At 39.3% G+C, this 14628-nt stretch overlaps 2 protein-coding genes across 2 annotated transcripts in view; one reads left to right on the top strand and one right to left on the bottom strand.

The window, feature by feature from the left end:
- Positions 1-8251, top strand: part of LOC101864107 — a 19135-nt gene extending 10884 nt beyond the window's left edge. Inside the window, exons 2-3 of the mRNA XM_005089033.2 lie at positions 5853-6119; positions 7594-8251. Of these exons, the coding sequence (XP_005089090.1) occupies positions 5853-6119; positions 7594-7897 (571 nt within the window). The 3' untranslated portion in view covers positions 7898-8251. The remainder of the gene's footprint in view (positions 1-5852; positions 6120-7593) is intronic.
- A 4847-nt stretch (positions 8252-13098) lies between these two features.
- LOC101863857 overlaps positions 13099-14628 on the bottom strand; it is a 15665-nt gene continuing 14135 nt past the window's right edge. The window contains exon 2 of the mRNA XM_005089032.3: positions 13099-13955. Within this exon, the coding sequence (XP_005089089.1) occupies positions 13546-13955 (410 nt within the window). The 3' untranslated portion in view covers positions 13099-13545. The remainder of the gene's footprint in view (positions 13956-14628) is intronic.

Genomic DNA, 14628 nt, shown 5'->3' with positions numbered 1-14628 from the left:
TCTCTTATCTTGATTACTACTATTTTTTTGTTTGATCATTTCTATTGCCTTTGTTAATATCATAATATCACATAGTTATTGTTAATGATATCTTTAATGTTATGCTATTATCATTATAACTTCCGTTTGAGGGAGTCGGAGAAGGAGGCGGTGGGGATGTTATACTTTAAAAAATAAAATCATTATAAAAATAATATGGACAAAATGGGCATCCACGTAGCTTTGGAGACTTATATAAGAGCATATACATAATACGGCGAAAGTCTGGTTCCAACGTCATTTTTTATAAAAGTTGGGTTGGTTATGTCCAACTTTGGCAGGATTCAGCTAGATCTACTTATCTTAAAACTAAAAACCCCCAAAAATCATCCCCACTACCTCAGCCTCAGATAAAGAAATTTTCAGTGCAGTCCAACATTGACTTGGGAATTTTCTGTTATCAAAGGACGGCGCATAAGTCTTTTGTTAGCAACCCTAAATTATATATTTTAGAACGTGTTAGGCTTGCATTTTCAAGCATATAGAAGCCCTTCTTCAATTAAAATAATGTGTTTTAGAAAAATTAAATGACAAGTTGCTAGTGTTCACAGCAGGCGTTTGGGGATATGTAACCTAAAACAAAAGGCATACGAAAAATTTGCTAAAGTGTATTTTGTTTTAAGCATAATTCAATTAGCCAATTTTAAATGCTGTTTTCTCTGTTGTTCAATTCTGTGATCATTGAAGAAGGGAGCACGGCGGATATTTAAAAAAATGAATTTGGAAATGTTAATTCAACATTTGAGAAGCAATGAGGACGGAATACGGAAAGAAAATAAAGCAAATGGGTGTGGGGGAGCTCGAAAAGAAAATATGAGAATTGAATTGGAGTCACGACATCAGAGAAAATCCCATTTTTTAATACTTTATTGGCCCTCAAAAGACATTTGTGCTCTGGGGCAAGATCACGTATAGGGTTGATATGGGCCCCCGCAATTCCCTGGTGTTCTCGACGCCTACACAATAACTCTTCCATTTCTGTCTGATGCCCTCCCTTGTAACTTAATTGTTTTAGAAACCTATAAACCCTCGGTAATGTCTAGTTTCTTGAAACGTTTATTTTTGTGTAATTTTGAGCAATATGACAAAGCACGTAAGTTAATGTTGAATAACAATGAAGACAACGAGACACATTAACGTAATGTTATGTATTGTTCCCCCTCCTTCCTCGTGTCTTTACGAATTGCCAGAGTGGTGTTGATGAGATATAGATCTGTCATTATTCTCTCTCGCCTCTCAGTACTGATCGTTTGTTGTGTCGTTTATATTACCTTTCTTTATGATGCTCTTGTGTCTCTCCTTGCGTTCTCTTCTCTGAGTTGGTATGATGCTGGACTACGCAGCGAATAATCTTGGTTCGAATCTCCAATGTGGCAATCTGAACTTGAGCAGTTTTGGTTTTTTAGAGGCTCTCCACCCATATGGTTGGGTCCTATCGGAGAGGGACGTCAAATTCAGAGGTTTTTGATAACCTCACAGTATTGAGGAGCGTTAAACCTATACCGTTTACATTACAAATGAATGTATCCCCGACTTCAACACGCTTATTCATTTTCTGCTCTGGGTTGGTACCCTGAAAGATTTATAGATGGCTAAAGATCTTAACATTTTGTTAACGCTTGAGGGCGAATAAACAGCTTGCACTATATGCTTCCCATGAAACCGAGAATGTTTCTGAGTGTTGTAGGGTCTGCTGTAAAGTGCACGTAGAACATGGATATGCGCTATATAAAGGCAACTATTATTAATAATTAATATTATATTCTTTAGAGGGTAGGGCCCATCAATATCTCTACATGGCGTTAATGCAAGGCATATAGCAAGGGGAATATAAATAGCCTTTCATCGTTTAAAGGAGATGAGCCAAGGGACTCCTCATAAAACCGGTGTATTTTCCTTTTTTACTTCTCGAATTTCAAACAGAAAAATGATTTTGTCAGAAAATATAATAATTGTCCGAAAGGAAAAGTTTGATTATTGAGACCACACTTTTATAAACAGACAAAAAAGAATCGAGAAGTTATACTATACCCTTCCTCATATCTCTCCAAATGTTCAATAAAATCAGATTACTTTGCAGGCATCTCATTCTCTCTTGTGCTGCCTTAGAAGCATTCTGAACCCCCCCCCCCCAACCCCCCCCCCACAAAACAAAAAAACAAAAACAAAAACAACCCAACCCCCCCCAAAAAAGACAACAACAAACAAACAAAAAACCCCACAAAAAGCAACAAAAAAGCAACAAAAAACAACTTAATCTTGTCATCTTGCACTCTGTCATCATGTCCAGGACAGGCGTGGAAAAAGTGTCACAAGACCTGTCCAGCCCTTGGCGGTTGAGGATTATTAACTTTTTTAGTTTTCATCCGCCATAATCAGAAACGAAGAGGCGAGATAATTTTAGAGAAGGCACATCTTCTTCGTGGGTTGTGGCCGGAAACGAGCCGTCTGATATATCCAGTTGGTCTTGGTTTTGATGAAAGACAGGCACAAGGCAGTATCCAGACGAAGTGTTATGGAGTCAAGTCTCTTTTTTGTATCAGTTGTGGGTCAAGTGACTATCGTTCTCTATTCTCTTTAAAAAATGTTAGTATTATATACTCCTATCGGCCTATCGACAAAATTTAGATCACCCAAGACTCAGTAGTGGCGTCGGTGCCTAATGGCTAGGCTGCCGGACTCGTAGACGTGAGATTACCTGTTCGGGGGTTCGAGCCTCAGCTCGGTCCGACGTTGTGTCCTTGGGAAAGGCACTTCACATGAATTTTCCACTTGGCTTGGTCCTTTCGGAGATGGACGTTAAACTCGGAGGTCCCGCCTTTTAAATAATCTGACAGTGTTGATAAGGGCGTTAAACGATTAATAATATACAATTTCACAATTTTTAAGACTCAGTTTTGATATGGCCTGTCAGGGCCAACCCGGCCTAAAAGGGATATAACTTTTATAATTTTTCTAGGAAGAGAATCAAACTTCGGTCTTCTGTGTGCAGCGGCAAATCGCCTAACCGCTACATCACAAACGCAGGTAAAAATCGTTCTATGCTAAACGAGAGTCATTGTGTTGAGGCTTCTAAATATTTTTTTCTAGGTTTTCTCAGGTCATCTTGTACTTAAATAGTTTAGAACAAGTGAGAGAAAGCTTTTTATTTGAATTAATGAGAATGAAAGATCAATTAATAAGCTACACAATTTTCACAATTGTAGTGAGCTTTCTATATGGATCTGGTGGGCGGTGTAATGATTCGGAATTACACGCAGGAGACAAACGTTCGATCCTCGACAATATTCTTATCAAGCATCCACGTCTTTCTATTAAGAAGCTGTATGCAGCCTTTGAGAGCATCCGAGCAAAGAAATGAATGGAAAACCATGATCGCCGATGTCTGTCGCAGATCTGGCACTGGATGATGATGCAGCTCCGGCCTGGTTGGTCCTGACAGGCAGATTCGATGCAGCCTACCTCTAAATTAACATTACTTATGCGCAAAGTGGCCTAAAACATTACATTTGTTTCTCAATTGTATAATCGTTATGAATTGATTAAAGGCTTTTTAACTGTGCATATTAGTGAAAGTAACTTCCCCCCCAAAAAATAAAAATAAATATCAACAACCCCAACAAACAAAACAAAAACAAACAAACCCCCAAAACACCCCGCCATAAAACAACAACAAACAAACAAACCCCAAAAAACAAACAAAAAACAAACAAAAAAGAACAACAACAGCATGGCATTATATAAGTTCACAATCGTTTCCTGTTAAAAAAAAAAGAAGAAGAAAACAAATCCTAAAAATAGCATCGCCAATAGGCAACTGCTACTGAGCAAATAACAGAAAATTTCTTCTGCTTAATTGAGGAGAAAAGGATTCAGCGGAAACTTATTTAAAAAAAATAAAAAGCTTATATAGAGGTTTTTGAGTGGAACTCACTCAGCGTACTCGCTTAATGGGGGGAAATTTCAATCTCTATTTGCTATATTGAAGAATCGAGAATATTGTGTCTTGGGTCGTAGGGACGGTAACCGTGCCCTTCCCTTTTTTCCTTCTTTCTGAACATAAATTTTGTTTTTAAAGTCCCGTTCTGATTTTCCTCTTTTTTTTTGAATATCTTGGATTTTATCAATCCAATTCGACATACCCGTCGGTGTTGAATTAAAGTAAATAGACATATCAGTATTTGGGCAGTAAGTATTTATAGAGAATTTGCGTTTAAAGAACTGGATAGTTTTTCTTTGGGGGGGGGGGGGGGGGTGGGGCGGGAGTCCTATAATAAATAGCAATTACATGTAATTATAATTCGGAACAAAAAAATAAATTAAAAAACCCAGAAAGGAAAGACTTTCTTTCTACAAAGCAGCTTTTCATATAATTTCTATAAATACTTCAGTCCGTATTTGGCACACGTAGATATCTTCAGTACTTTGTATGGGACATCTAAGCAAAACAGAAAAAAAAATAGAGTCTGTCTTGAGGCTAAGACTATGAGAGCCCTACGCCTCGCTTGCAAATGTCTAGGGACGAACATGTAAATGGATGAATGATACAGGAATAGCGTCCGTCACGGAAAGGCCATATCAGTGCAACAAGCAAATCTGTATTTACTCCAAAAAGTGCAACCCCACAAAAACAAAAAAACAAACCCCAAACAAACAAAAAAACAACAACCTCAAAACAAACAAACAAACAAAACCCCCCAACAAAAACAACCAAAAGCCCCGAGATATTTGGGACCCACTCTGTTGTCACTACAGGGAAGACTCAAGTGTTTCTGACTATGTTTATGCCTTATGCACATGTCTTTATGTGTGTCTCTTACCGTATTACACGCTCCTTTCTAATCCCCTCTCGGCTCCTTTCCTACCCCTTCATTTTAAAAAAAGGAAAAAAAAAAAGAAGTGTGCACCTTTCAGGATTGGGGATCAGAAACAGTAATTCTCTGAAACCTCTCAAAACCAAGACTGTCTTAGCTTTATAATAACTGCATCTTGAAAGAAAAAAAAAAGAAACTTGTTGAAGACACCCAATCCCTAGGCCAATCCTGAAAAAGTGCTCACTTTTTTACTGTCAGGAATCATTTCATCTATGTGAACACTCGGAACTTATATTACTATTACAATTAACGTCATTACCATCATCATCATCATCATCATCATCATCATCATCATCATCATCATCATCATCATTGTTTTTAATATGTATCTGGTACACATTATTTGCTGTGTGTGGGTTGTTAAATCCTTTCAAGAAACCCGCCTTATAATCTATGGCTCCCTGGTACTACAGTAGCCCAGCTAGCCACTCGGCAGACAGTCGATGACAAGTGCGGGCTGCTTCTTACATACTCTACTTGCGCTAATTAACACTGGTCTTAAACTTAAGCATAAGGATAACCATAATCGAACTTCAACCTAAAGTTTTTGAACTTACTATAATTAAAGCTGTAAAGGATCCAATACTTTGGGAGAATTGCGTAAAAGGTTGTTGAAAAATCTCCAAACAAGACATGATAATTTATCTAACAAAAAAATTTTTCTGTTGAGGCTTCCAAACGTCTATCTATCTATCTATCTATCTATCTATCTATCTATCTATCTATCTATCTATCTATCTATCTATCTATCTATCTATCTATCTACCTATCTATCTATCTATCTATCTATCTATCTATCTATCTATCTATCTATCTATCTATCGATCTATCTATCTCTCTCTCTCTCTAAATATATATAAATATTTATATTTATATATGTAATATATTTCCTAAAAATAAACTCAAGAATTTTCCCCATTATTTATCGCCTTTCGTCAGGACTATCCCCGCTCTCGTCGTTGCAGTCCTATGTCTGGGAAGTGCGCTGAGCTCACCGTACAGAGACGAGGACCTGAGACCATTAATTGCGAGCTCGGCCCTTGACTCGGACACAGGTGTCTTCCTGGACATGCGCACACGGCGTGGGAGTGGCCAACAGCTGTATTACTCACCGCATTCTTTCACCAGCAAGAGGATGAATCAGATATCGTGCAGCTGCTGTTCCAATTCCTTCAATAGCAACTGTTGCTTTCAGTGCATGCAGAGGTAAGGTCAAGTTTGCAAACATTTATTGTCTCACGATAAAAGCTATTCTATTAAATCAGATTGCGAGAGGACATTTTTTTGTCTTTTTGTTTTTAATTTTTCAGTGCCGTTTCGTTTTAGACATCGGCATTTTTTTTCTCAACTGAAAAAAAAAATCTAAACTATGATAATAGTTAACATAATTTTGCGTCTGTACAGCGCTGATCCCCGCTCACAAGCAATCTCTATGCGCTTTACAGTCTATATCATTATCCCTGTAGATCGGAAAATAATCTGAAACAATCTCTACTTCCTGGTAAGTCCACGGGCAAAACAGGCATAGCCACAAAAGAGAAATTGTGAGGGTGTCAATTTTAAAAGCTTATGGACTCATAACTTCATATTTGTTTGATTTGTAGTATATTGTTATATTTGTTGAATAGGAAATCTAACAACTATAGTCAACCCCCAGTTGAACAGAAATACAGTTATGGGTCAACAAGAGTTCAAAATTGATACCCTCACGATTTTCAATTTGTGACTATGCCCGTTTTTACCATTGGACTCCTCATTTACTGATAAAACCTTTAACAGTTGTAACCTCCTTCAGAATTTACCCAGTTTACTCCGAAAAAAAGTTACGCTCATTATCGGTCCATAGTGCCCATCATGCTTCAACGTCATTGCTTCCCCTCCTCTGTACTCTACTTATATCTACGAGTATATCACCGTGTATCCTTTAGTGCTTGGGTATTGATTTGGCTCATTATGTGGATGAAGCAATTCCGTTTCCTTCTTCTTGAGCGTGATTTTGTTCTTCGCTTATTGATACATGTACCGAGCACAAGTTCATAGACGTTCATGAGTTAAATATAAGTTTCGCCCCTATTAGTCTCTTTCTTTCGGAAAATAGAGAGAGGCTTTGGCTCAGTTTTCTTGTTTTCACTCTAGTTTTGAAGAGTTTGTCGGATTTAAGCGCAGTCTAGGTTGCTCGGGAGTGATGAGGTAAGAAAGTCAAGCTTTCATCAAACCCAACTAAACTACAAAATAGTATAACGAAATCCAAAAAAAAAAGAAAAAAAAAAGAAAAGATCAACAGTTCTGAAAGATCCACTACTTTCTTTATTGTTGACAATTATAGGCCTTTTATTTTTATTATTCTTTTAAACTGTAAAACTGTGCATATGCCTGTCTATCTACAAGACTCTAACCCCCCTCCCCAATATTTCCTCCTTTTTGATACGACGTCATATAGTTTGCTCTAATACTTATTATTCCTGGTTTTAGCATTTGGTCTGTGGTAAGGGAAAACTTGAACCCTTCATTCGGATATTACTTGACCTCGGTGATATAAGCAAAAGACGTCTTTAACTCATCTGAAGAGAGGGTTGGAAGAGGTTGGGGGTTGGGGGGGGGGGGTCGACATTCTATTTTGCCTGCTTTGTATTATTTCTTATTACTTTTATTTCTGATATTTCCCTTGAACAATCAACAGGCTTGGAAAGAGAAGCGGGGCAAGATCAGACAACAAAAATGAGGCTCCTGAACTCCTGAGGAACGGACCAGAGCTATATTATAACGAAGGCGGCCGCAGCAGTGACCATGACCTCCTTTCAATGCCCCTTCAACCCGAGGTCAGCGATTGGCGAGCCAAAGGCAGAGCTTGCTCGTGCTGTCTTTATCAGATGCACCAAGAGCCGTTCGCTCAGTCTTGGCCTTGCTGTAGATTGTGCAAGAGATCCAAGCGATCTGTTGGAGCCGTGCCCGCACCAGCTGAGACCAGCAAGAAAGAAACGTGAAGAAAGTCTTGTAGTTGTAGCATTTCAGACTGATTATAATGACTAAATACAACACGAGTAACCTCAATCAGCGCTGATTGGAATAATCAGAATACGAAGACATGTTCTGTATGCCTCCTCCATCATATTATGCTCGAAAATTCATCTATATTTTAGGTGGAAAGTAGAATTGAAAGGACAGTTTTATCATGGTGTAATCAGGCTCTATTAGAAAAAAAAAATCAATTTCATCGCAGATAGTGAGATCAGAAATAATTGTACTAAGCAGCAACTGTTCTCTTATGAATATACCCGGCTTGATGAAACGTCATTTCTGAACAGGAAGAAAAGCTTTTATAAAAATGAGTTGATTGAGTTATGTTGTTTCTCTTTTCCTCACGCCTGCGTGCACGTATGTGTGTGTGTGTGTGTGTGTGTGTGTGTGTGTGTGTGTGTGTGTGTGTGTGTATGTGTGTGTGTATATTTGTGTGTGTGTTTGTAGTCTTTGTTCTTTTACTCCGTTCGTGTTTTCAATTACCCTGATTCACTTAATCCAAGCTTTATTGAGTCGAAATAACGATGAGACATACAAAAAAGCGTTCTGACTCACCACTAACCTCTTCTCTAATACGCACAGAAATCTGTATTTTGTTTCATTCCGATCTTCAGTGTTTTAAAATATTATACTACCGGAGTCACTGCACAATGCTTTCCTGGCAAGATCTTCCTGGTAGAAGTTTGACGTTCAAATAAATCCGAATTGGCTTCTGAGTTTTTGTTCTCTTGGACAGATATTATTGCATCTCTACCTGGTATCCCTAAGGACCAAGCTCTGCACTCATATATAATTCCCCTCGTTGAATGCAGTCAAGGGTTCAACGTTAACAACAAAATTAAAGAAAACGTGTTTTATTCTGTAATGTACTTGCGGCGTTTTACCCGTTCTCTGTTTGGTTTTCTATACACATTGTCCAATTCTATTTCAATGTATTGAGGATGGTGCCTTGCTGGTGGTTGAAGACACCACCTGTAGGCTCTGTTTTTGTTCATCCCATCTGTTGCTCTTATCAGTCCGTCTTGCTATTTCCCTGTCTTTAAAAAAAGTAAAGCTGTTCCCTCATCCGTTCCGGACATTGGGGATTGCCTTGTTAATGAGATAACTTCCTGGGCCTTCGACATATTGTGGTAGGGTAGCCAGTTCTTTTCCACGCTGCCTTTACCTCCCCAACTCGAAGAGAGGTACCCATTGCTGCTGGGTGGGTAGATGAGGGCGAAAAAATCCGTGTCCGAACCGAGGCTCGAACCCGGACTTCTCGCTTCTGAGACGAGCTCCGCCACCGCTCCCTCTCCCTGCACTACATGGCTGTTACGGTGTCAATTTGCTTCTGTAGACAAATTGTTTTGAATAGAAGGATAGACCAGGAAGCCGATTTATGCTGGATATTGAACAGATTAGTCTTTCTGTTTCTTTTTTAGTGTTTCCCTTATCCCCATCACCCAATCAATTCTCATCGAAATATAATAGTTATTGTCCTAGACTTCCTCTCCAGAAACGTCAACGTGAGGTACTGGTGTAGCTTCAGGCTCTTCTAAATGGCAGCAGGTGTGCCACAATACCAGGTACTTCATCAAATATGTCCAAAGGAGCGATTTGAAGTCAAACCCTGTCAAGCTAAAGTTTAGCCCAAAGTGTTTTTGATTCCTGCGTAGAGCAGACGTGTATATCATTTTGACCGGAGGAGACACAAAATGTTTATGACAAAGCACCATGTTATTCCCCTAAAAACCGGAACAAAGTAGGTTGGAAGAAGCGATGACGCCAATACAAAAACCAAGTATGACGTCAATATTCCACAAGGGTGTCAGAGGTAAATAAACACGTACGCCTGCTTCTACGCCGCTCTCCGAGGACTTATGACGTCAGTTCCTGCCAATGACAATCAAAAGCTAAAACGTTCACCTGTTCACCCTTCCCCGCCACTCCAGTACTTACTCCGTCGTCGTCTAGCGTATTTCCCTCGGTGTTTAGCCCTTACACACCGATGCCATTACCTTATTAGACTTCGCAGACACTGTGCTGGTAGGTAGGCTGAGCCCACAACGAGAGACAATAAAGTCGAGTGCTAAGTGTAACGGGATGCGACCATCCCCTGCAGTGCTAACGTTTTCACACATTAAGTGTTATAACAGTCAGAGAAGTAAAAAGTGGGGGAAAACACAGCAGGGGGCTCTGGGGTTTAATTCATATTGTATGAAGTTGCAAGGCCAGCCCAGGATCAAACATGTTACCACGGCAACAGTAAATGTATTCTAGAACAAATAATTTGACTCGGAGCTTACGATGTGGCTATCGAAAGTGTTCCATCTGTAACAATCGATTAAAAGTATAGCTAATGAGACACTTTGTCGTTTTGTTTTTTTCGGCTGGCTGAGCAAGGGGAACGGACAGGGAAATAATGAGGCAACCTATAAGAGTTCGACATGTGTTAGCGTTTGGAACAGTTGGACTTTGTACGACCATGTCATTTTAAAGAATCTCAAGAGCGTTATGTACTTTACATACGTTATAAAATTTATGTGTGTTGTCGAACCTAAGTTCTTGTGAAAAGACCTGTAGAATTTGAAAAAAAGAGCATGAAACAGGATTCGTATTCCAGATTTTACCTAGTGAACGTGTGGCTCTTAAAGTTATAATTGTTCAGCAATAGAAACGGGACGCTCGTGAACCACCTATATTTTGTAATTTTGAATGGGAGTATTCTGTATCCACGTACAATACAAACTGACAGCCTGCTATCATGGGATAGAGCTGTCTCATCTCATAGTCTTATTAATGGCTAAATTGGTGAATTACACGGGTAAAAGAAATTTATCCTAGCTGGAATCGAAATTCAGTTAACATTTCTCTCTCTCTCTCTCTTTTTTGGGGTAAACTGAACATCACTGCTCTTTTGGAACTCAAAATGAAGCTCACTTCCCTTCTTCCCTCGTCTCTTGACCTGCGTCGTCCAACGGTGGGGGTGGGGGATGGATAAATCAGAAGATAACAAGATTTTTTCTCGTGTCTATTTGTCTGTTGTCCCGTCAGAGAGTTCTCTTTCCAACAAACAAGACCATTCTTTGATGTTGTCGTTCATAAAGTCGTTGTGGAGATATATCACTCTTATTTCCACAAGCACAAGAATATTCATGATCGGAAGGCAAAGAAATATTTTTAAGAAGTATTCCCTTCTACCAAGTAATTTTTACAATTGAATGGAAATAGGTCAATTTCCCTCATTGTGACCCCCCCCCCCTCCCAACAGTCACAAAACAAACAAATAAACAAACGAGCGAACAAACAACCAACCAACCAACCAACCAAACAAACAAAACAAACAATCAAACAACACAACAACCACAACATCAATAACATCAACAGCAACAACAACAACAGCAAGAATAGCAGCAGCAACAACAACAACAATTTCAGCAGCAACAACAACAAGAAGAAGAAGAAAACACGTGCGTCTTACTATATACTTTTGAGAAAAACCAACTTAAACTGATGCTGCCCTTTTCACGCCCGCCCTTAATGGGATTTTACCTGCTATATTATGATACTGGAAGGACGGCTTTGAAGAAAACGCTCTCCAAGAGGAGGGAAAATATATTTTCCTGGAAGGTAAAAAAAAACAACCCCTGCTAAACTCCACCAAATTTGTTTGGAGATTTTATGGTTTATTGTTCATTGCAACAATGCAAAGCTTTTAAAGAGGTTTGCATTCTGAATTTAAGGCTTGTCTCCGATAGCATTCAAGCACACGGGAGAGCTATGAAAATTTCTCAAACAAGTTAAATTCAGGACCACGTTTGAGGCTTGGAGCCAGCACCATCCGCACCATTTTCCAGTTTGAAACCAACTATGCTAACTGCACCTTCTTGCTGGTCATTGTCGTACATCAAGACTGCATAACCTAAGATTTTTTAAATTTACATTTAGTTTTTAGTTTTATGGGGGGGGGGGGGTGGGGAGGGGCATTTGTACAAAGACCTGAACTGTATAAATAATTTACATATATCCGAACCAATAAATAAAGAAACAAACTTCGAACAAATAAAGTACAGTCAAGGGGAGGTCAAATTTGTTATTATGAAGACATTCAATGAATCTTACGTCTAAAAATTTCAATCAACATCGCCCCCGCCGCCCCAACCCATGCAAAACTTTACTTCTTGATATCACTCAGCTACCGGGGAGGGGGGGGGGGTGATCGGCCTGTTCGGGCTTGACAGTGGGGACGGTAAAACCATGATCATCATTCACTGCTGGATATTTTGTCTCACTGCGCTGAGAATGTTTAAGAGAAATTGTGTAAAGAGAAGATATTATACCATTGAGAAAGCCTGGTTTCAGGAACATGGAACCACAACCTACACGTCAACAGTCGCCCTTGCACGGTAGCAAGAAAGGTTTGGGAGACGACCTCGAAATGGGAAAGTTGCAAATGAGTGGTAACCACATTTCCTCAACGTGAACCCTATTCATTATTTTCTTTCAGAATTTTTAAATACAGAGTCGGCTGAAACAACCCACAAGCAATCGAACTATTTAAACTCAATATTGAATAGGCTGCCTAAGGAATTGATCCAGAAACATGCCACAGGGTTATTCAAAATTCTCAGCCGCGCTCTCTCGAGAGAAATGGCCAACACCTGGAGCATACAACGTAATTAGCCAAGACCTTCCCTGAGTTTATGTAGCATTATACATTTTCTATCTTTTTGTTCTTCAGTGCATACATACGCATATAGTTTGTTGATTTTGTATAAGAAGTAACAACGTCTTGCGTGTGCCTCAATTTTGGTTGGAATGAAATTTAATAAAACAAAACAATCCGTAGTATTTTCGAAGATACAAATAGATTTTCTTTATATTAATAAATGTGACTCTAACCCAGTTGAGTTTTATTTGCATTAAGTGTTGTTGAAATCGATAGTACGCATATTACTGAGTTATTGTCCAGTAAACGTGTTCTCTTTTTTTCAGACATCTGGTAACTGAAAGCTATACTCTTGTAAGTCATTGAGGTCCCTTTCATGAATATGTTTCTCAAATTCAGGAAATAAAAACTGTTTGCAAAAATGATATGCAAATTGGCACAACATCGTTATGTATAATCAAAACAATTGTCTCAGTTTAAAATAGACACGAAATGATAAAGAGAAAATTTGACAAAATGGTTGGTTTTAAATTTTATTGACAAACACAAATGTTATAATTACTGCAACCCTTTCATAAACACAGTTCTAAGAATTTGGAATGGAGAACTTTTGTAGTCGCAGATCAGCAAACCGTGGACTTTCCCAAACTTGGGTGTCGTAAACAAAGTTAAACATTGGCAGACTTTTGAAAACAGAACATATTTGCTTTTTAAAATACACCATTAATGTATTCCGCTTTCAATACAACTCGTAGCTGATACCTCCAAAGTAAAGCCTCCAGAGTAGAAGGCAAACTTGAGAAATGGAAAGAACAAAAAATGTATTATATCATCACAAACTTAATTTCGTAACTGCACATGCCAAAGTTTCAATTGTGTCACACATTACATGCGCCTCAAAATTACAAGATAATCCTATCACTGACTGAATATATAATCTTCGAAAGGAGTCACTTCAGTTTCTTCTCAGCCCAAAATGACAGATGGGGCTGGAGCAGGAGCGTCCCCACCTTCACCAGCTCCTTCACTGTCACTGTCACTGTCACTGGAGCCATCACTTTCTTCATTGTTACTCTGTGCCTTCAGATGACTACACTCCCCGGTCATAGGACAATCTATCTCACACGAAGGGCTGTCCTCGGCCGTTTCACACACCGCTGAACACACCTTCTCACACTCGCAATCGTACGTGCACTTTTTGTAGCAGCTGTCATCGCACCCAATTGGTTTGCCCATCTCGCCGCCAATGTACTCACATTGTTTTCTCCCGCCACACTCCTTTTCACACTTGTTGCTGCAGTTCTCCGCCCCCTGGCCAAGAGGACAGTTGGAGATTGTGAGGCCCAAGACCGCAAGAGAGAGGATGAGGAGCTTCACTGGGGAGAGGCAAACAATGCGTGAGGTTTTGAGGGTGGGCGGGTGAGGGGATGGGTAGTGACGCTTGTAATAGGGATTAAATAATTACCAAAGCAAATACACAAAAATGTTTTCAAAATAGTAATAAATAGATAAATAAATGAATACAGAAGTACAATCCAGCTTCGTAAACCATCAACTCCAAAGAATATTCCTGTAAGTGTGAGTGAAACTCAAGATGTCGCCAAATCAACAGTTGTTTGAACCCTAACAAGCTGCCTCATTTTGAACGATATGTATATATATACATATATATACAGTTCGTTTGTGTGTTTGTTTGCTTGTTTTATACTGGTTAGTGTTTTGCGGCCCTCGCAAATGCATACGGTTATTTGAGCGCGTGGGACAGATTAAGCATTTTCAGTTTGGTAGGAATTAATTTTGAAATTTGCCCGGGTGGCAGCCAAAGCCTAATCTTATTGATTCTAGACCCCCCAAGGGACTTTAATGTGCACAACTTGAGCAAGGGGTCTCCGAAATATTTCACCCTTAACCGAAAAGGCTAGTTGTTAAATCTTACATACTCTGTGATCAGGGGTATGGCTCAAAGACAGCAGTAAGAACGAGCCATGGAGTAGCACTAGAAATGTTGCAGAAAGAGTCAGAAGCCCAGAGGGAGGGGGGGGGGGGGCA

Source organism: Aplysia californica, unplaced genomic scaffold, assembly GCF_000002075.1.
Source record: "Aplysia californica isolate F4 #8 unplaced genomic scaffold, AplCal3.0 scaffold00002, whole genome shotgun sequence".
Lineage (NCBI taxonomy): Eukaryota > Metazoa > Mollusca > Gastropoda > Aplysiida > Aplysiidae > Aplysia > Aplysia californica.
This window is presented reverse-complemented; position numbering and strand designations above follow the sequence as displayed.